This window comes from Melospiza melodia, chromosome 6 (assembly GCF_035770615.1).
Source record: "Melospiza melodia melodia isolate bMelMel2 chromosome 6, bMelMel2.pri, whole genome shotgun sequence".
Lineage (NCBI taxonomy): Eukaryota > Metazoa > Chordata > Aves > Passeriformes > Passerellidae > Melospiza > Melospiza melodia.
The window spans coordinates 25,198,415-25,222,773 of NC_086199.1; the positions used below are offsets into that span (position 1 = coordinate 25,198,415).

Below are 24,359 nucleotides of genomic sequence, written 5' to 3' on the forward strand. Positions count from 1 at the left end.
TCTTTCTCCTTACCTCTCTCCCTTGTCCTCTAAACAAAGGGTGAGGGAGGGGGGAAGGCTGTTCTTTCCCAGTATTAATTGAAGAATGATATAATAATTGAAGAATCTCTCCAGGAGACAGAAAGCTGTAAGCACATCTCTCTTTTGATAAAAGTCTAAACCTATTTTTTTCTTTCTACTTAAAAGAAAAAGAACAAAACCAAACAAAACCTCATACAGAACAAATCAAACCTACTGTTGGAAGACAGCATTCAAAATGAGTGAAAATTTCAGTACTTCATCATCTCTTACCACTTGATGGGGGTGGTGAGCTACTTACACAGGCCTTGGCTTACAAATAGAGTAAGATGTTCACAAAGTATAAATAGCCCATTTTTATAGTTTAAAAACAAGCACACTACGATGAAGTGCCAAAATTAAAATTATTTGGAAAGTTTAAGACCTGCTTATTATGAAATACCTCACCTAAACTCTACATAATACCTACACAGTAAGTATTGTCAGGTTAAATCAACTGCATTCCAACTAAATATATCAGATACTTCATTGTGGGAAAGATGAGCAGATCAATTTGCTCTGCGTTTGGCAAAAACCAAACTGCATCTCCTCTGAAACATAACTACTGATAGAGAAGACTTTTCCACACATGTACAGAAAGTTCTTTTTGTCACTCAGTGCCTCTTGTTCTTCACTTAATTTTTCACATATTTCAGAATTCCTTTTGGCATTTCACAGATCTAAATCCAATTTGTAGGTTAAAACAATGCTACCAAAGCTTGAAAAATTTTAATGCAGTAGTGTAAAAGATAAAACAGCTGGACAAGAGGCTAACAATGTCTCTACTTCAAAGGACTAAAATCCGTGGAAGATCTCTCTTACATTTGACGTTGGATCAAGCAAAACATTAACTGTTCAAATATTAAAAAGATACAAAGCATGTACCAAATATGATTCACCTAAGCATGAAATAATTAACCAGTTATAAACAAAAACCAACCTTACAGCTCTCCCATCACATACACAGAAATGGTGATATGTCAAAAAGGAAAGCCACAGCTCAGTTTCCTGTACTTCTAGTAATGGAATGAGTAGGTCCCAGTTGTCTGACCCCTAATTCACACTGCTGTGATTATTACCTCTCATGTTGATATGAATTATGTTTATTCTGAATTCAGAAACCACATTAATGAAGTGTCAGTCCAAACTGCAAGGTTCTATGAAGGGAAGTGTTGCTTTGTAGAAGAGAAAAAGCTATAGGAATAATCAACTGCAGCTAGAGAGATGCAAAAAACAAAAGAGGTAAAAGGAAAGGGGTGAATCACAAAACCATTTAGAGTACCCAGCATGGCCTAAATACAAATGATTTCAAGCATGTCAACATTTATGAGATTCTTAGCAGTGCTTATGTTTGATTTACAAGTGTCACAGAATAAAGCTTCCATAAAATATTTTCTAAAAGTTTGTAAAAAAAAACCAAAATGTATACAAACAAACTCTCAAAACTCCAAAGAAAAAGGTGCAAGTCAAAAGTTTTTTTAAAAAGCCTTAGGCCTTCTGATTATTTAAAAATATTTCCCTTTGCCATTTGGTAGATCAACAATTCCAACACAAAACAACAGAAAAGATGTCCACTACCACAGATCATTTATTTATATACTAAGTTTAAAAATGCAAATATTTAATTACAAAAAGTTTATCAAACAACTGTATACATACAGTCCATATTGTTAAAAGCCAACATGTCAATTGATACTTTATGTACATTTGATTTATAATGTCATACAATTGTAGAAAAGCATCACTCAGCAGAAACTGATTTGGCATTTGGAAGTACTTACCACCCTGCACTAGAAGAGACAATTAATTTATATGTTACAATAAAAATATTTATTTGCTGTGATCATTTAAAGCAAATGGATGCTTTATTTTCTCCAAGAAGAATCATCATAAGTGGAGATTAAAGTGCACATAACCAATGTTAACAATTCTTCAACAATCCCATCTATCATTCTAGTTGCTCGAAGCACATCACAGTAACATCAAGGATTTAGGACTTTTCTCTGTGGCTAAAAGAGCAAGACTTGAAAAGACACTCAGTTTCCTAAGCTGCATGAAATACTTCTGGTGTACAGTGAGATGAAATGGGGTACAGAAATTTTGAAAATAGTGTTTGGTGGAAAACTCAGTGTAAATCTCCCAGATACATGACTTCTGGGGAAATATTTTCCTTTCCTAACAAAGATTCATCATATTTCATACAACTGTGGACCAAACATGCAGGCCATGCAACAGCACTTATGTAACCATCCCCCCCAAGTCGTTCTTTGTGGGCTACATATAACACAGGTTGGAGCAACATTGTCCACCTTATGCATAAATTTTGCTGGCAATCAAGAAAAAACATCACCAATGATTTGTCTGCTATAGAATAGGGTCCTACACTAGAAAAGTGCTCTTCAAAAACATAGTTCAAAATATTGGCTTTGTTTCATTACAAGCAATATAGTAAACCTTACAAAATATAACACAGTCGGTACTAGCAAAGCTGTTGAGGACAATAATTTAAATAAATCAGTACACTTTGGATAAAAGGATGCTTATGCATTTTACAATCTATTCAAAAGCAACAGCTGAGCAGGCTAAATTTACATCCACAAGAGAAGCATGACAGTCACTGAAAATAAATTGAGTTGCTGGTAATTATGGTTATAATTTTTTCACACCAACTGGTCACCAATGGAAAAATAATTTTTTCTAAATTACAAATATGTTAAGTTTTGAAGCATTATACTTGAAGAGCATACTTCACATCTTAGGCACTGGACCCAATTTAGAGGCAAAATATCTGTTAACAGGATTCACCCTCCTCAGGTTTCTGAAGGCCGTCCATATGAAGCTTACATACAGCACGACCAACACACATTAGATACTGCTGGAAATAGATAAGGAGTACAAAACACTATTAAATACAATTTTCACCCATGGCACATCACGCATGGCAATACCACTTGTTTCACATCCAGTGAACAACGGTCAGTTGTGGTTATGCTTTATTGAATATTTTCCTTTCTGGAGCTGAGAAATGTAGAGCTTAGACTTGCTTCCATCCGGTCTTTTAAACCAAACTTCATCATGGTTAATTGTTGTAATTATGGCACTACAGAAAATGAGGGAAGAAGGGTCAGGGGAAGAAAAACAAGAAGAATTTAGAAAGCTCATAAGCTAAAAATAACCTCAAAACTGCAGCTGTATTTCCACACAGTAAATGAAAATATGCATTAGTTGTAAATGCTAGGCCCAAAAGATACTAGCACCACTCTAAGGACAGTTTTAACATAATTCCTTGGGAACTGCATGTGTCTTTATTGAAGGTAGCAAATGTTACAGCCATCTATTTTATTCTCTTACAAGAAAACCCTAACAGGTACAAATACTTTAATTGTTTATAAGGACAACAGTCACATACAGAAAACACAACAATAAACTACCCATAGTAAAAAAAACCAAGAAAAGCCTTGAAATTACATTGAATATGAAGTACTTGAAAAAAGTTGGACAACCTGAAGCCAAGATTTAAAGCACAAGATGTATTAAACTCTTACTCATTATGCCAAGATCACAAGAAATAAACTGACTTACTGATTCCCTGTTAAATGAGCCCTGTTTCTATGCTCCTTGTAGTAACCTTTAACACAAATAGTGAACAAAACTCCCTCCTCATATCCACAGAAAAAAATATCATTACAAGTACATTGATGGGGAGAACAGAAAGCACAAAACCAATGATCAAACAGTTATTAGAACAAAGATCTACTGCATACTGAATGTGACAACTCCCTCAAGTCTTACAAATTGTGGGGGTCTTAAAAGCCCAGGAAAGCTTCACCGCATGACTGCCCTGTTAAGCACCAGCTTTTAGCTTTTGTCAGACACTGGATACTAAGATCTTTACTTGGCCCAGAACAACTGCTGTATTCTGCTACATTAATCCAGAGGTTTTTTAATTTCAGACACAATCTGTCGTTTACTAAAATACCTTCCTGTTTCAGCCCTGAAGAAACACCAAAATTTGTTCCTCTACACCATACATAAGGAAGAAAAGAAACAGCCAGTTCTACAGTAAACTACTGACCTATAAATTTAAAGTCAATTTTCCTGAGTACATGTGCACATTTACGTAACATCAGGCTTAGACTTATTTGCCCCATTCAGTAAAAGGTAAGATATATCTTTTATTTTAAATACACTCCTTTTATTTTTAAATACACTCTGAATTTTAGAATTTGCAAATATTATCTATGCAGAGAAAACACATTTATAGATCTTAAACATTCAACCTAATTTGCACACAAATATTTAGACTGTTCCAAGGCAGAACCTTTCTTAAGAGAAGAAAATACCATTAAAAAGTTCCTCTCTTCTTTCAGAGCACTAATCAATGGAAAACAAAGCTTATCTTCAACAGCATGAAGTGTTTTTCCATAATTAAGTATTTTTGGGTCAAATTCTCAAAGCAACAAGATACTCCAAAGATACTAGAAAAGAAATTACTCCAAGACTATCAGAAACTAGTAACAGCTTAAAGTGTTAAGAGAGATCCTAACTTGACAACCCTTCAATCAATTCCAACCTTTACTATCCTCTTTCACAAGTCAGCACTCATCTCAATACCCGTCTTCCAAGGTGAACTAGTAAATGTCACTGAGGTGGCAGTATTTCCACATGGGCCTTGCTCTTCAGTGTCATCATCCTAGTTATTGCTTAACATGAATGTACAGAGCTGCATAAGCTGAATAATCTTTACCTTGTAGGACATTCATCTTTCTTATCAATGCATATCGTCTGCCCTCGTCCATACCATTCGCCATCATAATAGAGTCTTCCTTCTTCAGATCTAGCACTGTGGAGATGCTTTTCTAATTTGACAGGTGCTAAATTAAGTAATAAAAGTGATTTAATATTAGCTTCACAGAAATCAGTTAGGCAGTTAAATACATTTTCATCAAGTTATTTACATAGAAGAGACATTTTTTCCAACAGTAGTCTGTCTTTTAATAATTCAATTGGAAAATTGGAAGCAATATACCTTTTTATTTCCAGTCAGATTATTAAAAGTTATATTTTCATTTTCAAATAGAAGTCATCACCTACGTGCCTACTGTCCCTTCTCCTCCCCACCTTCAAATATGTGATTTTCCTTTGCAAAAACATACTTCTCACCTCAGTACCAAATATGCAAATATGAATACCACTCCTTTCCCACAGCTCTGCTTTTTCAGAGTTGTAGCTTGCAGTCAATTTAAGCATCCTTTGAAATGCACCTGAAAGGTGCAGATGCTCTCAGCTTTCTGCTTAATCTTGTGCAAACACTGGCACAGCTTGATAATATGAATTGCTGTAAAACCACCATTAGAAGGCTGAATTTTTTTTTATCATTTTCTAGAATTTTTGTCACAGGTATCAGCACCTGAGAGAGGAAAAAGACCAAAGTCCCATCTTCCAGCTACTTCACCCCATCCTCCATCACTATACCAGTACTGTAACAAATACAATCTGCCTGGATGCAGCTTGCATCACTAGACACAGCAAGTTCTGTCTTGTGAAACTAGACCATGTTTACTTACGTTCTGGCTTTACCCTGTGTGGTCCCAGCGTAGCCATTGCCTTGAAACACAAAAGAAAATTAAAGTTAGTCAGCAGGCAGAGTCATTTTGGCTTAACTGCCAGCTTTAGTTATGCAGTAACATGCAGTGGTACTTGCTTTTATATGCAAGTGTATACTTGCATTTACACACAAAAAATACAATGAGAATTCCAAAATAAAAATGTGTTCAATGGTGACTGGGTAGCTACATAAAAAAGCATTTTGAAGGTGAAAAAAAATCACCTTCTTTATTAAGTTCTTATTGAAATAACTCAAGCTTTTCTACATTAAATCTTCAAAATTGCTCTTATGCAATTCTGTCAAGAAAACACAAAATTACATTAACTCATTCTGAAAAACAAAATGCTATATGAACAACCTAATCTTTTAATTTATATGTTATAAGCTCACAAATATTAGTTCATGTAAACTCCAGACCTCACATAACCTTGAGAAAAAAATAAGCACTGAAGAGGTTTTGGGGGCTCATTTGTTTGCTTTTTTTGGGATTTTAAAAATTATTTCCAGAAAAGACAAAGCCCTAGTTTGGGGGGGGAGAGCCTAGATCCTGGGTTTAAAAATATGTAAAACTACAGAAAAAAGCTCTAGGGAAAGATATTTTGTGTCTGTTCCTCTGATGTGACAGAAAGAGAAAAGTCAGACAAGTTCTCATATAAAGGTCACATTTTACTTCTTGTTCAGGAAAGAGGTACAGGGAAAAAACAGCATAGAAACCAACTCAGCCAACTGAGTCAGTGGAATTCACCTAAGTGGATTGCTATTCCATAAACTGGGATGCACTAGGATATTAGGAGAAGCTTTCTGACTGCAGCTGCAAGGCAAGGATAGCATTTCATTACAGCAAGATCTTTTAACAGTGTTACAATATTAAAAAGGCATTATGCAATTAAAAGCTGGATTTATTTTTTCAAATGTATCAATTGACTAAACAAATTTCTCTTCCTTTAAACCACGACTGTCTCATAACCTGAGAAAAACACAGCTCCCCATTTTTATGTTAAAAAAGTGTAAGTAAAAAAAAAGTATAAGTAAAGCACATTTTTTCATGGAAAATTATGGACTTCCCATTTCAAAGATACCCTCTTGCACCCCTTTAATGGATTCCTCTTTATGATTTGGGTAGAATCAGAAGAAATAGCAATAACACAGCTTGAAGTGAAAGGATTAACTGACTACTGAAGAAATAAACATCTATTTAGTGTTTTGATCATGTAAGAAATCCAGTTACACATTTTTAAATAGCAAAAGCACTAGACATGAACCCAACTAAATCCACAGGCACTGGCATTCATCCTTTCATCTTACCTTCCTTATTGTTGTCCAGTCTTCAAGTATATCAAGGTCTTGCAACATATAAACTATATAAGGCCGTGGAAATGTTAGGGAAAGCTCTTTTAAACAGAAATAATAAAAGTACTCTAATGTTTCTAGAAAGATATTAATAGGTCTGTTCTGCAGATCATTCACAAAAAGCATACCAACACGAAGTAAAAGCTCAGTGCAAACACATCCATCTTTGAATTATGCAACCTAGAAGTACACTTTTAAGAATTATTAAAAGAGGTAATAATAGTACGTAGATAGTCAGTGTACTGGAGTCCAACATAAGGATAGGATAAACAGCTGAGACACAATCATTCCATTCCTAACAGTTCAAAAATTATTCTATTTGCAATAATTCAGATTACAATAAAACTTCATTTCAATTTCAATGTACCACTGCAAAACAGCACCTACACTAGTATCAGCTTAGATAAAATAATTATTTTGGCATTATTCCGCATCATGTTTCTTCAAGAGAAAAGTATGGTCAGCCCCACATAGCTGAATATCAAATATTTAAAAAACAGGAGGCAAAAAGGTAAAGCTCCCTTCCTTAAACTATCAATTGCAAAGTAAAAATGTGTATGAGAACAAATTAACTTCAGAACAAAATTCCATATAGTATAGCTATTCCATTACAATAGTCTTCACTTTCTACTTTGTTTCTACCAATTTCATCTCTGAAAAATAAGCTTAGCAAAAGACGCTATGGATGTTTAAAAAAACAATGTCCTAAAATGGAGAGCAAGCTTAAACTTAAAATTCCATTTGAAATTTTAGAAATCTTTTAACTACTTTCAGGTTTTTTTTTCTCTAAATAGCAAAAAGTTAAAAATTAAAAGCTGGGTAAAATTTCTAGTATTTGCTTTGCACTTATCTGACAAGTTCACAGCTATTTATAAACTACAATCAAAAAGAACAAATTCATTTACTTTAAAACTGAAATGATTTTTCGCTTTATAAACAGCCTGATATTGCTGAGATTTTATACCAAATACTAATATATAATTGATTCTGCTTTTGCCTTGTAACTATTTTTCTTTAAGAGTTAGAAAAATCAACTTTTAGAAACATTTTCTATTTCAAACTAGTGGCTAGGTAAGAGAATCTTAATTTCAATTTTCATGACGGGAGGATGTGTCAACATGGCTTCTCTAATCTGAGTAAGAACAATGTCTGCCATGCAAAAATCAGTTTTGATAATGCATTATCCCTTCAACTTGATATTAATGACCTATGTAATAAAATTAGCTATAAAACTGCAAACACTACTAGAAAGAACAACTCTTTCAGTAAAAGGATATCTGATACAACAACAGGTTTCTTCTTATCTGGGCTAAATGGATCCTTCCTTTTCTTCCTGGACTGGAGCTCATCATTCCATAATTCTGAAAAGATATAATAAGAACATGCTATGAATCAGAAACATTTACAGGTTTAGCTCTTTTTATAGCAGAAAATAGTGTCCAAAACAAAAAAAAAAAAATTTCATCAGATATCGTTTCTGAACAGAATAAAGGTGTTTATTCAAGATTCAAAGAATAATAAGATTTTGTAGACACAGATTAATACTCTCAAAACACACAAGGGATGCTGACAACTATTGAACCAAAACTGAAGTTTAAATTCAACCTCTGGCCCAAAGTCTACAGTTGAACAGCATTCAACCAGACAATCTAAAACTCATCAGACATACTATGTGTACAGTCAACTAATCAGTACCCAGCAGAAGATTAAAAACAAATAATAAAAAAGCAAACTGAATTTCCAGCCACCTGAGGTAATGTCAATGCTATGTCTGTCTTCTTCAAGTCTTCTAATCTTCTCTTCTAGTTCACTTTGTACAGTATCATACAAGAGAAGCTTCTCACTCTATAAAAGCAAGGTTACAGATTTTTACATTAGTGAGTTCAATGATCTAAATACTGACAATTTAAGGCATCAGTGGAAGCAGCATAAGAAAAGCTTTTTCAGAAGCCACAAAGCATATGACATCTCCCTCTATCCACTTTCTTAGCATGAGATCCTGGCTCTTTAAAGACAGCACACTTGCTTAGCACAAGTGAAAATATATATATTTTATATATATATATATATATATATATATATTTTTATAAATATACATATTTATCAACTACTGGTACCAAGAGTAATTAAAAGCATGCAGCTATCTTTCCAGAATAACTCTTTGCATTTTGACACAAACATAGTGTTTTTGTGCATAGAAAAGTTTTACTCACAATGGGTAACTATAGGAGGCTCTAAGCCACCTTCCATTACAAATCACAAAAGCTAATGTTTTCATGGAAAGCCTTTTATAAAGCTATCTCCTACACTAAATTGCACAGCATCTTACAGATCAGTTACTCTTTAGCATGAAAACCCACTAAATTCTCTAAAAGTATAACTTTGAATTAAGCTGAGTTCCAAGCCTTAAGGAAATAACCTTACTGCTCTTTCACAAGCTTGCACATTTCCAAAACTCTGAGTAGAAAACACAGCCAATTGTTCAATTTCAACATTCACTTTCAGTGAGCAATGTCTTTAACAACTCTGGAAAACAGAGCTTGGACTGACTCAAAAGATAGTGTGAGCAGCTCAAGACAATGCACCCAGTTATCTGCTACCATGTCTCTGTCAGAAGCTGCTGCTCCCTACAGCCAAATGAGCAAAGTCTGCACCCAAGCTGCTCTTGCCCACAGCATGGCAAGCTTCCCTTTACCTGTGTTCAAGCTAGTTTGTAGAGTGAAGCAAATCAGTCAAGGAATGGACAAAGAACCCTATTGCACTAAATGACTGTCACGCTTACCATTCCCTCAAGTTACAGAGTATTCAAATTCTGGAGACCTCCTTTCACATATTTTTCACATGAAAAATATGTGAAGGCTTTATAAAAAACATTTCCCAGGTGAATTTAAAAGGCAGAAGCCTCTTTACATTTATCTGAAGTGACAATTGAGTGTTACCTGCTCTGAGACCATTTTAAAATTAAATAGTGCCTGTGTTTAGACATGTGTTCTGCTTCAGGTAGCTGGTAACAAATAAGGTGTGAAAGCTATTACAGGCATCAGAGGCATTCTTGCTGAATGGTTATATTCCAGAGCAACAGTAATTCTACAAGCAGCATTTCTGACTTCATAGAGCTTTTCCTCCCAAGAGACTTGTACTGGATGGTGAATTCTGAATGTTTCACATAACAGCAAAACAAGGGACAAAGACCACCTCAAACAATAATAATACACACCCAAGGCAAATCATTTCATCATGGATAAGAGACCTTGCAAGTCTTACAGGATTCTGTCCAGCCTCAGGAGTATTCACAGGAGTAAGGCCAGCCAGTAATGAGTCATCTTTCATAACATTTAATGCCTTCCCAAGGCATCAAGGAAATGGAAAACTTTTCTAAAGTACACATGCATACTCTTGCTTTATTGCTATAGTAGGTATCAGGAATTATGGAATATAGTGAACCACTCAGAAGAACACATCTTTAAGTAATTGTAAGGGGACTCAGGAGTACTATGATGAAAAGGATCTAAGCAGCTATGTACAGCATTGGACATACATGTACTGAGTGTTTGTACTACAGTATCCAGTATTTAGACAAATGAACAGGAACCTTTATGTTCAAGGAGAGAAATGTATTTTTCTTGTAACTGCTTTTGAAATTACAGCTATATCAGTAGCTTTCTAATGCTTCTCAAAAAGACTTCTTTCATTTTGTTATTAAATGTAAGGCATTTTTTACTAAAATTATGTCAGGTATTTTAGTTACTTTCCTGGTAATCTTTTTATAAAAAATGTAAAAATCATGTGGGAATCTATTAATAAGAACTTGATAATGAAAAAATAAGAAGACTTAGCACTATATATATTTTTTTTATATTTGTATATTTATATTTATATATATATTTATATATATATATATATATATATATATATATATATATATATATGCAAAGCCAAACTAATAAAAAGCCCTTCAACATCCTCATTAACAACTCAGACATGGGTCTTGAAGAAATACTAAGTAAGTTTGCCAGCAACACTAAACTGGGAGGGGCTCCTGACTCCCTCAAGGGCAGAGGGGCCCTGCAGAGAGACCTTGACAAATTAGAAAGCTGGGCAATTGCCAACCAAATGAAGTTAAAAAAGAACAAGTGCTGGATTCTGCATCTGGGACAGGGTAATCCTGGATGTACAGACAGACTGGGGAACGAGAGGCTGGAGAACAGCACCATAGAAAGGGATCTGGGGGCTCTGGTTGACAGAAAGCTGAACCTGAGCCAGCAGTGCCCTGGCAGCCAGCAGGGCCAGCCCTGCCCTGGGTGCATCAGGCCCAGCATCAGCAGCCAGGCAAGGGAGGGGATTGTCCTGCTCTGGTCTGCTCTGGGGCAGCCTCACCTCCAGGGCTGGGGGCAGTTCTGAGCACCACAGTATCAGAAAGCTATTAAAGTACTAGAGAGCGTCCAGAGGAGGGCCAGGAGGATGCTGAAGGCTCTGGAGGGGAAACCATATGAGGAGCAGCTGAGGTCACTTGGTCTATTCAGCCTGGAGGAGACTGAAGGGAGACCTCATCTGGGTCTTTAATATCCCCACAAGGGGAAGCAGAAGGGCGGGTACCAATCTCTTTACTCTCATGACCAGGGACAGGATTTGAGGAAAAGGCATGAAGCTGAGCCGGGGGAGATTTAGGCTGAGTATCAGGAAAAGGTTCTTCACCCAGAGGCTGGCTGAGCACTAGAAAAGGCTCCCCAGAAAAGTGAACCCAGCTTGTCTGAAGTGTTTGGACAACACTCCTAGGCACATGACTTAATTCTTCAGGGTCCTACACAGGGCCAGGAATTGGACTAGACGATCTTGATGGGTCCCTTCTAAACCAGCACATTCTATGACTCTAATTTTCAGATGCTTTGAGTAACTTCTTGCATGGACTTAAATATTACACAGCAGTTGCATTCAAATAGCAAACAGCAATAATAAAAACATGCACTGAACCTGAAAAGCATGACAGACAGTAAAGTTAGATGAGATTAGCTATCAATGTGAAACAGCTGGCACAACCTCACAGTGCTGTCGAGAGGCTTGAATTTCACACTCATATTTGTTCTTCACAGATTCCAGACAAAGCTCTCTATAGATACCTGTAATCAGACAAATTACAGCAATATTACTTTCTTTAGCAAATATCTGACTTCAGAATTCTATTTTAAGACTGCCTGCAGGTCCCAACATATGCACACAGTAAAAATACAGATATATTACATTAGGCACTTAAGAGTGGCTGGCTGCTTAAAAGAATAAAAACAAGAACAAGTAAATCCTTAATTCTGAAGATCTGAGAAAAACTAAATGCTATTTTAATTCCTTCTCCTGTCAGTCAATAAATAACACCAGTGGTCACACTAACTTTAGAAAATACACCAATTTCATATTTCTGATCAGATTATCCTGAATATTATCAGTTTTCAAACTTAAGTACTGAATGGCCTCTTCTCTTTTCTAATTAGAGTTTAAAATAAGGTTTTGGGGTTGTAAAACAGCTAGAAAACTGATTGAAAGAAAAAAGTTTTACAAATTAATATTTGGAGTAAGACTTACTTTATAATGCATGACCTTATTACATTACAATAATTAACAACACTGTTCCATTCTTAAAAACAGTCATCTTGTGATTAAGGGTACCACTTCTAAGCATTAGGAGCATTTTTAGATATTTCTGGAAATGTGTCCACTAAGCCAGCTGAAAAAAACCTTAGAGGTACCTGAAATGTAATATCAGGCAAGCATCTACAGAATTTGATTTAATATATTCAATGCATTCAACAGAAAACACTTATATTCCTTCAGATTAGAAACCTGAGGAGTTCAGTCTGCACACACAGTGGTGGTGATCTGCAACTAAAGAACTTCCAAAACCAACTTCCCTTATAGTTCAACTTACTATAAATGAACACTACTAGGGGAACAGAACTACTAGCAGCAATCTCTCTGAAAAACAAACCACCAAGTATTGCATCAATCACCTTTCCACAGTGAAGCTATTCCAGAATTCAAAATGTTCTTTTTTTACATTGCTACGTTATGCTGCCTTTTATTTTCTTAATATTTATGGCTGACTGGTATATTTAGGTCACATATTTATTTGCCTGAAATTGAAAAATATAGGTATGAACCATCCTAGAACAAACAGTTGTTTTTCTGACTTGCTATAATAATCAAGATCCACATTTTGTGTGAATAGTGCCTTAGAGAGCCAAGGAACACAAGTTTCTTTTCTAACACAGATGCAATTATATCCCAAGTTTAGCTAAATATAGTTTAGTTTAGGGGTTTTGTCACCACTTCCTCCCCTTTCCTAGGCAACCATAGGTCCTTATGGGTTACTTGGTGGAACTCAAGTCCTGCTATTACCCACTTCTGTAAAGGCTCTCAAACAGCAGGAGCACATAAGCCAGTTCTGCAGTATCTTGCTTTCTCTGGAATAATTTTATCAAGGTCATTCAGCTGGGGACAAATGGAAACAAAAACCTCCTATTTTCTATTTTCAGCTTCAAGGAAACTGCTGTTTTTAAGCTGGGCTTTTTTACATTGAAACATGGCTCTTCAATGGTGAAGACCATTCAAGAGAATGTGTAATATCCCATTACCCACCTACATGAAAGCACTGATGGACAGCCACATTTAAAACTGATAATTAAAAGCCTGGATTAAGATTGCTTTAATATCACATCTTTGGCAAGTTTAACTGCAAAGCCTAAGTGGGCTGCTTAGGACTAGTCACGTAGATTTGGGCTAAGAACTTAAAACCCAATAAGGCTGGGTCAGCAGCTGAGAAAAAGCATTACAGATAAGACCTGGAGTGACAGAAATGCAACAGATCAACAGATTTCAAATTCTCAAAGTGAGAAGTACCAGTGAAGACATACTGGGTATTATGAAAAGTATAAGGCGGCCTGCCACTTTCCAGTTAGCCTGCACCATGCTTCTGCTGAATTTCTTAGAAAAGACACTGCTTTCTGCCTACAGATCACAGGTGTGTGTCTTTTGGCTCTCTGATAACCTGTGTTATGTAAGCCTTAGACAGCTGAATCCTCCTAATGGACTCAAGCTGTAACATGAAACAAATTTACAATAGGGAAGTACAGAACTTTGTCTTCCTATTATATTACCATTTCATATGAATATATGGTTGTATACAAGCAGATAAACGTTCTTCCCTTCTTCTATGAGCACAAAAACCTGTATAAACCTTAGTTTTAATAACTAAAATTCAGTTTAGACAAAAGCACCAAGGACAAGAGGCTTTTCCTCTTTCCCTAGACAGAACAGAAGGATAGAAACAGAGGAGAAGAGACACAGACTAGAAGAGCAGGAAAAAATATCATCACATTAGATAGCAAACATTTCATGACATAGTACCTACATAGCTCTTCAAGAGTGACCATTGTGTGGACTTGATCCCAAACCTCCTGACTAAAAAAAATCTTAGCTTTTACTCAGTAATCTTGTTCTTACTACACAACGACAGGCAGCTATTAAGTGAAACATTTGAAAAACCCGTATTTTTAGTGGGATGTTATCAGGCAACTTATGAACGGAGGTAAACAACATATTAATTTTGATTTAAAAACTACTTCATATTTAAAATTATTCTACAATATTTCTAACTTTGAAACACACTCCTTCAACAATTCTAAAGAAAACAGAAGGTTAACCTTAAAATGCATAACAAGTTTATACTTTGAAACAGCAATACTCATTTTACATGCTTACCTGCCACCTTGGTTCGGATCTGCATATTTTCTTGTAATGCTGCCAATGGTTCTAAATATTCAGGTGCTTTTCCAGCTATGACCTCTTGTAGCTTTGCATCCACTTGGCTTAATCTTTCTTTGTAAAGTCTTAAAGTAATAGAAACAAAAATATGTATTTTATTTAAAATAAAACAAGTTAGAAGAAATATTTCTAAAATAAGTATTTGGCATCCCTTTGTTAATGCTAAGGAACACTTAAACAAAATGAGGATTTGCTAGTGTTTGAATTTTCCAGTACATATTTTCTTTTTCAACAACAGTATCCATGTCTACCAAGCCTTTCTAAAAAGCAAATGCAAACAATGAGAAGTGCAGAAAGGATAAAATTAAATGTATCTCCATCTCTAAGGAAGAAAAAAAATGGCACATGGGTTAATAATAGGACATGAATCAACATGGCAGAGGAGAAGAAAAGGTAATACAATGCATAAGAACAAACTAGGTTATGTCATGACAGAGAAAGTCAGTTTGTTGACAGAAATCATCATTCACATTTTATGTCACATATCTGCTCCCACACTACCATAAACTCCTGTAAAAATCTACATGTTGCATACTATTATAAATATCATGAGGTAATTTCTGACACAATACATTCCTGACAAAAGGAAGTGTAATTAAAATATTTTTACTTTACTTTATGAAATTCAGTCATTCCATAAAAGCACATATTTTCTGGCAGACAATGAATAAATCTGCCTGCACTTTGACAAATTTCATGTAATATCAATTACAAACATTTCAATCTCAATAAAGCTCCACATACTTGTAACTGTTAGAGTTCCATGTTAGAATCATCAATATAACTAACTTCTCCTGCTCTCATTTTTCACCTTGCACCCCACAATCAAAAGGTGCAAAATTAAAGCAAATGTGTACAAACTCTGTGTTACAAACAATTCAAGTGCTACCTGCTTACATAGACGTAACAGATGTCCTTGGGACAAAGATGCTGCTTTTTACTTATTTAAAGTGCACACATTAAGTAATTCATTAGACAAAATAAAGTTCATGTATACTGATCTATCAAGACTTCTGAGAAATAACTGCCTGTTCACCTTGCCACCAGGATTTAGCTGTCAGCTAACACAGCCTGCATCTGATCAAACCCCAGTTTGCTGGGCTTAACCCTTGAAGAGCATGCTCTGCACATGGTGGTTAGCACAGAGCTACAGCAGAATTATTTAGCCAGACCATAAGCCTGGCTGCACAGTGCACCTGACTGGGTCAGTCACTAACATTTGATTACACAGTACCAGATACATCAAAGCAAGCAGATATGGACAGGGTGCTGTCAGCACTTGGTACCACGCACTAGTTGATGGACTGCAACTATTTAACCATTACTTTCAAACAATGATTTTTCTAAAATGAATAAATGCTACCAAACTACTGTAAATGCTACTTATCTCATAACATCCAATTCCAGTTCCCTGAAATGGATGAGGGGACAGACCCAATCATTACACCATCTCTGCTGTTAGAGACAAAAATCCCATTGTTCATGCATCTTTTTCTACTTTCCCAATGTCATCGTTTCCCTATTCACAGCTGCTTCTCCCCATAATCCCTCTTCCATCATTCTAATGCTCCATTTCTGGTATCCCCACCATCACTGTTCTTCCAGCCCACACAAATACCTCTATATCTGAAATAACCAACGTGTCTCTACAATGCCTTCCTCCATATACTACAGCCCTACCACTTCTCAAACACCATTTATAAGCCTTAAGCCCCCAGAAGTATTTGCTTCCTTCCTCTCAGGACCACCCTCTTTCATATTCACTTCTTACAGATCTGTTTTCACAAATTGTTTTCAGTCATCCAAGCTGTTGAGCAGATGGCTGACAGTTTTGAAAAGCTGACAGTTCTCCAAATGCCAAACCAATCAGTACCAACTGGCTCCAGTACTCATCAGTTGGCTGTATTTCACAGGTTTTTCCATGCTCAGCCCAAAGAGCAGGACAGTCTTCTCTAGACACTGCAGCAAGGAATTTCTTGTTGGGCAATTCCTTCCAGACCCTATTATTTCCAGATCTCACAGAGTCCTGTTATGCAAAGAAAGTTGTATGTCTCAGCTCTGTAGCAGAAATAACTATCTCACAATATAAATACATATCTGAAACATAAGAACAACTAAGTTTTCAATTAAAACATATGGCCCAAGAACAGACCAGGTTTCCTCAAGGTTCCACTTATCAAGTATTAAGTTAGTTGCCAAAATACCACCAATTTTAAACTTGAACAGATGCACCTAACTTAAAACAAGTTTTACTTCACATACACTGCTGGAGTGTGTCGAGAGAAGGACAATGAAGCTGGTGAAGGGTCTGGAGCACAAGTCCTGTGAGCAGCAGCAGCTGAGGGAAAGGAGGCTCAGGGAGATCTTACTGCTCTCTACAACTACCTGAAAAATGTCTGCAGCAAGATGAGGGTCAGCCTGTGCTACCTGGTAACAAGAGGCAGGACTAGAGAAAATGGTTGCACCAGGGAGGCTTAGATTGGATATTAGAAAAAATTTCTTTCGCTGAGTGTTCAAGCATTGGAACAGGCTGACAAAGGAAATTGTGGAATCCTTGAAAATGTTCAAAAATATGCACACATGTGGTGCTTAGAGACATGGCTTCGTGGTGGATCTGGCACTGATAGGTAAATGGTTGGACTTCATTATTTTAGAGGTTTTTTCCAACCTTAATGATTCTATGATACAAATGACAGGGCGTAATACAAATGACAATCGCTTTTAAACAACTGTGGCTATTTAGTTTATCTCTTCTTTCTAGCAGGTTTTTACTAGCTACTATGTAGGTATTATGGCAGACTGAGAGATAACAGTATTTTCATTTTATCTTGTACTGGTACCTGGTTTGCAGTAACCACAAGAAACATTGATTGGTACCAACTATAAAAACTACTGCTGTAAACAAAACCCCAACCTAATTCCTTACTTAGGAAAGACAATGCATTTAGGTCTCTCCCACATATATAAAATTATGAGAATGATACTGAATGAACAAGTAATTAAACAAAATCTCAAATTTCCCTAAAATCCCAGTTTCTTGGTTCTACTAGGGAGTTTGATGTAACAGACCCAGACTAGCCCTTCACAGGAACATTTCAAAACCATCCTTACAGCAAAACAAAAAATACATGAATACACAGAAACATTCTAGAGCAACTGCCTGCAAGTAATTTCAGAATTCCCAGTCCTTACTCTTCTCCAGAAGTAGCATCCACATATATGAAAGACAAGAAACACCAGCTGCACACAATACTTTCATGGAATGGATCCTCAAACAAAGCACTTAAAACATTAAAATACTTACTGATCTTTAAGATCTGTAAATTGCTTTTCAAGATTGGACATTTCATCTAAACATTCCATTCTTCTTCTTTCACAGTCCTCATCATCCATTTCTAAGAATAAAAAAAAAAGTTACCAATGTAATATAAACCAAATAAACTGGCTTTTTGCTTCTGGTGAATGTGGGGGAAGGGTGCCTGAATTATAACCATGAAGGGTTTCCCTCATATTATTATTCTCATAAAGCAGAATATGAGAGATCACTTGGCACACAACCTACAAAGAAACCTAGATCTAATTCTAGAATAAACTCCATAAACACAATTCTTCTTCCTCAAAACAGGAAAGAACAGCTCTGTAAGACCTTAAGAGGGTAATTTCATGACTGAAATACAAAGAATATATAAGAATGCATGAAACAGAAAAACTAAACAATGCATATCACACCAAATGAAAGAAAACATTAAGCATGAGCTGTTATAAGTCACCACTGAAAATTCAAGCGTATCCTGGGTTAGTACAAACAAAAGCAATACCTGGAATATGCACAGTTATATGCACAGTTCAGTGCACATAAAATTCAAGACTTGTTTTATTCATATTCCTAAAAGAAAAAGTAACATATAATATTGAAACAGGTTTCATCCTGTCCAATTGGAAGACTTCTTTGAAGTTGAAATATTAATGTAAAAACATCTGAAGTTCATTTTAATGAACATTCAAAATCACTCCAATTAAACAGTTCTTAACCTGAAAAGTCTAGAACACTGTAGACACGTGACTTTATATGTTTTTATGCAGCAAAAGTAGTTAAACTCTTTTCACAGATTTTATTTTAATTTATATTCCTGATTCTTTTTTGTAATTTACTTAGGGAAGATAAAGCAACATAAATACACAATTTTTTGCCAAAACTTTTGACTGCCATTGAGACATCCAATATTACTAAACATCAGCTGTTACCTCCATTGGCCTTTCTTAGACTAGAAAACTGAGAAACTAAAATACAAAATTCCTGACTCTTTCCCAGCCTTCCCAGAAAAAAAAAAGAAAAAAGGTTTTGTGAAGCTATATTCAAAAGTCAGATAAGTGAAACAACTTTATAACAGCAGTACCTGCAGGAGTTAGCCCTCATTGATAGCTGACCACTACCAACCAAGAGCAGGCATGCAGAAGGCATGGCCATGCACTCAGGAACTGAACTGGTGCAAACAGGCCAGAGGCTTCAGAGAAGGCACTCTCCTAAGGAGCCCTTACTTATGTAAGCAGCTACTCTGGCAAGAGAAATCCTACCTGCTGACAGAGAGGAAAAGTAGGATCCTAAACCTAGCAGGGATCACTCTTTTAGGCTACAAACAACCCTGAGCTTTTTGCTTCTTTGTCACTCACATTTTTCCAACAAACATGTTTAACTGCTTTATGCTGTTTTCTACACCAACTACAGAATGCAGCATCCTTCATTCTTATTGTTCTGCAAAAGAGTGTGGCAATTTGTGCAGCTGATGAGGTGAAAGGAGCAGCTTCAGGGCCACCAGCTACTTGGAAGGATCCCATTAAATCAGATTGTCTTCTCAGACCTCTCAGCACTTCTTCCTGAAATCATCACAAGCTTTTAAGACTAAAAAACTATACTGACCTTCTCTGCCTGGACATGCAAACCAGCACAGCAATGCCAATCATTATTACAATGGCAACTATGAGCCACAATTAAAAACCTAGTGCAGTCTGTCATACTACTGTTAGCACAGTCAAAAAGGAAGTTTTAAAACACAGCATAACCTGAAGAACTGGAAAGCAGAGCAAGAAAATTTGAAGACAGAACTTAAAGATACAATGAATGGGGAGGGTGGGGGAAGAACATATCAGGCTGTTAAGAGATACTATTTATATAAAAACATTGTTCTCAAATGTAAGGCAAAACCATAATCCCAGAATAAGGCTGAAAATCAAATGAAAGAACAAAGTTTTATGTGAGTGTTGGACACAATATCCAAGCCAAAATCTATTTAGCAATTCATAATTTGGCCAGATTTAAGGAATGTGGCAATCATATTACTCAGAGTTGCCTAAAGCACTTCTGTGCTACAAAAATACAAGTCTCTTTAAAATGTGAAGGCACCTCCCAGTGAAACCAAACACAAACAAGCACTGGGATACCACAATTTTTCCCCTTTATTCTCAAACATATTTCAAATGTGTTTTGCTATGCTTTCGATTCCAAGTATGTTTTAGGAAGGAGTTCACTCATAAACTCTTCTTAAATTAACATGGATTTTATTGTTCAGGGAGTACAAAGCAAAGGAAACTAGAACTGTAATCCTGGTTGAGCATACCCACTGTTGGAGGGGGAAGGGACTGCATCTTACATTTTAAACTTGTGTTGCAAGGAAATTGCTATTCATTGGCATCTGAGGGTACAGCTGACTTCCTTGTAGATAAAGAAATCACACACACCTCTCTCTGATCTCCTCTCAGCTACAAATACTCTCAAAAGCCTTTGACTTTCTGCCTAGAAGCCTTCATTCTCCCCATCATTGATACTAAATGTCAATTCACATGCCAAGTTCAATTGTTTCATCTGTATTCTTTCTCCAATAAGATTAATAAAATTATGGAGATTTTCAGAGTCCTGAAAGATATTTAATTCCCCACTTACAGAATTTCTTCCTCATGGCCTTAAACAACATTCAGACTATGGAATATGCATTGCTGAAAAAGTAAAATGCTGTAAGACCAAATCTCATGGCTTTCCAATTGATATTAAATCCATATTAAAACAGTTGCTGATTAGGTCCATCTTATCTCAAAACTTCAGATTCACCATACAGTTTCATACTGCAAAAAGTATTTAGGGTACTCTGAAACACTTTCAAAACCACAGATGTTTTTTCCTACTATACTCAAGCAGTCTAACACAGTAATTAGGGTAACTGGGTTTAAAGATAAAAAAAATGCACACAGCACTTAAAATGTAACAGCACCTAAAATAGCTTTTTTAATAAGCTGTGGCCTATAAAAAGTACTTCAAAAAATGGCCAAATTCTCCTCTGGGATAGTGAGCATAACTTGTGGCTTTTTAAATTCATCCCTAACAAACTATTCTATAGCCAAGTCAATAAAACACCTGTTCTAAACACATAAAAATGAACAGGATAGAAAGAGTGCCAGCTCTCAAGGACCAGTCATGCTTCCTCTAACAGCACCTTTTGTGTTCTCAGGCATCTAGTGAAGACAGGAAAAAAAGAAGGCTGAATGCAAGTAAAGAAAATTACAAATTTGACAAAAAATTCATTACTAATTTAAATTGAGACTTATTCCTTGAGGTGCTAATAATTTTAAGTCTGTAGGAACAATACACTTACAGGAAGTATGTTCATATTGGTCAAGACACCGAGACAAGCATGTTATTTTCTGTCCTCATCACACTTTAAGTACTCCCTTAAAAGCATTCTTCTGTGGAATGCAACAAAAATTATCTGGAGAGCTTCTTGCATTGTTTTAAAGAAACATGAACAGACTACATTCGCTTAAAACACATTTATTCCTTCCTAATCCCAGACTTTCAGGCACATGGTATGATGCTTGGGTGTCCTGTGCAGAGTCAGGAGTTGGTCTTAATGATCCTTCTCGGTCCCTTCCAATTCAGCATATTCTACAGTTTTAATTTGGTGATACAGAGGCCTCAGCACTACATCACTTAAACTGCCAGAACCGTATGTCAGGACTAGGACTGGTCCTGGTCCATATCGACATCAGGACTTTTCTCAATTCACTAACTCTGTCCAACTTCCTTTCCATCCACTGTCTTGCATCTCATTACTAGTCAAATGAGGCACCACAAACTCCTACCGGTTATCACCTGGAAACGTGTTTTAAGATCAAAGACAGAAAGTAGTAATCACAAGGAAACTTAGAACAGATAATAATAACCTTCTTAATAACACAGTGTAAATTAAGCGTAGATAAAGTGATCCCTTTATAGCTAGATTTCAGCTAATAATGTAATTCAAAACCAACAGTCCACATGGACACTATGGAAAAAAGAAGGGACCTTTAACTGAGCAGAGGCTGAAGCGATTTGCAAAAGAGGCCAGTGGTATTGACAGGGTTTCCAATATCCCTCCAAACACAGGTCTTAAAACTCCTAGTTGAAATTCATGAGCTTGCATGGAAACACGCACTTCTATGTGCGTACACACGTGTTCATGTACGCACACGTATGAATATATGCCAAGCCCTTAAGCGGAGACCTCAGCGAGGACGCACTCAAGCGCAGCCGGGCACAAGCCACGGCACGGAGCGGAGCAGCGTGGCCCAGCCGGCCCGGCCGGGTACCAGCCCGCTCCGCAGCGGCGCTCGGGGCTCGGCGGGGCTCGGCGGGGCTCGGCGGGGCTCGCTGCCATGCGCCCCGCCCCGTTCCTGCGCCCTGGCCGGCGGCCTCAAGAGGAGCCGCGGAGCCGAAGCAGGGGCTGGGCCGGGGCGGGGCCACGGGGGGAGGGGAAGGGGGGGACACCGACAGCCACCAGAGCCGGGGCGGAACCGGTGCGTCCCCGGGGCAGCACCGAGCGCTGAGGGAGCCGCCGCGGCGCCCTCTCAGCGGCGCTGCCTTGCGGGCGGCTGCGGTACCTGAGCTGTCCCCCTCCTCGGAGACGGACGAGCTCTCGGTCTCCTCCTCTTCAGAGCTGCTGCCCTCGTTCTCTCCGTAGTCCACCTCCATCTCATCGTGATTATTCTCCTTCTTCTCCCGGGAATGGACCGGCATCGTCCCCGCCGCTGCTGTGGAGCGCCGAGCCCGCCCTTCCCGCCGCCGCTCCGCCGCTGCCACCGGCCGCTCCTCCCCGCCCGGTGCCTGCGCGCCCGCCCATTGGCCGAGTCCCGCCGCCGTCCGGCGTCACCCCGCGCGCGGCGTTCTGGGAGTTGTGGTCCGACCTGAGAGGGCCGGCGGGGCGCTGTGAGGGGCCGGGTGCGTAGCGGCGGCTTTCCGCGCCCCTCTCCTGTCCCGGGACACTCACAGGACTGCTCGGCGCCGAGAGAGGCTTCATCGCGGCCGAGCAGAGTTTTGTACCTGCCCGCGTCTCCCGCAGGACGCCGAGCGAGCCTGTGGCCCGGTGCGGTGTGGGGTTCGATCGTGGCCGTTCCCTGCCGCAGTAGCGGAGGAACGACGCGGGGCCTCACGTGTGCCCCACCACCCTCCCGCCTGGCAGGGCGTCCCTTGTGGCTCGGATCTCCGAAGGGAGAGGTCATTGTGGTTATTGCGGGGAAATTCTTTACTGTGAGGGTGGTTAGGAACTGGAACAGGTTGCCCAGAGAAGCTGTGGATGCCTCATCCCTGGAAGTGCTCCAGGAACTTTTGGAACAAGATGATCTTTAAGGTCCCTTCCAACTCAAACCATTTTATGATTCTATGAATAGTGGCCTCCCCAGCAGAACTTGCTTCTTCTCCAGTGTCATAGGCTGTCCTGTAACCGGTGTGATATGCTTTAAACTAAGTCAGACTTAACTGAAAGTGGCAGCTGTCCTCTGAGACTGGGTATGAGAAGTGACTAAAGAGATAATACTGCAGTCTGTGCAGGTTTGGGGATCATTGTTTTGGCTTTGAGTATCATTACTTGTCTGTTCATTCACCAGTTGCGGTACATAAGATGTGCTGAACAGAAGTGACAACAGCTGTCCAGACTGTGCCCTTGCTCTGAGGGACTGATTAGCTTCACTTCAGGACATAAGCACATACAAGGAAGTGTGGCAGGAATCCTCAAGAGTCCTGAAATACAGCGCTGGTTGTGGCCTGCAGGTCAGTGGGGGTGATATCTTTGGGGCCAAGGTGGGCTCCCTTGTACTGCACAGGCTCACTCTTGAAATCTGGGCCAGCTGCAGGAGCAGTAGAAAAGCACAGTGTGTCTCAGTGATGTGATGTGCCACTTCAAAGAAGTTAAAGTTGTGTGTGCCTAGCAGGAGCAGTTCCTCATATTGAGATCCAAATTTAGTCCCCCTCTGCTGTCTGCCTGGATGTTATGGAGGCTATATTGTGAGGCAGTTAATAACTTCTGCATTTCCCTCTGGATTTCCACCTCCATAGCAATAACTGCCCACCTCAACCACAATAACCACTGCTGTTCATTAGTCACTTCTTTTCTCCCACATCTCTGTATATCCAATGCAAGTAATTTCCCTGTATCTCCCCCAAGAGGAGTGTATGTAGGTGTGCCACCTCTTCTCCAAGAGCAGTGAGAGAAAAATTAGACATAACTGA

At 38.1% G+C, this 24,359-nt stretch overlaps 1 protein-coding gene across 1 annotated transcript; it reads right to left on the bottom strand.

Annotated features, from left to right (window-relative positions):
- Positions 1–1,627: 1,627 nt before the first annotated feature.
- Positions 1,628–22,924, bottom strand: BRMS1L (BRMS1 like transcriptional repressor). Its single transcript, XM_063160357.1, has 10 exons — positions 22,736–22,924; positions 18,132–18,222; positions 14,765–14,892; positions 12,053–12,132; positions 8,764–8,860; positions 8,293–8,376; positions 6,971–7,035; positions 5,625–5,664; positions 4,805–4,931; positions 1,628–3,157 (listed from the first exon to the last, which is right to left on the bottom strand). Exons 1-10 carry the CDS (start codon positions 22,869–22,871, stop codon positions 3,034–3,036), a joined length of 972 nt encoding a protein of 323 aa, XP_063016427.1. The 5' UTR covers positions 22,872–22,924; the 3' UTR covers positions 1,628–3,033.
- Between the last annotated feature and the right edge of the window lie 1,435 nt (positions 22,925–24,359).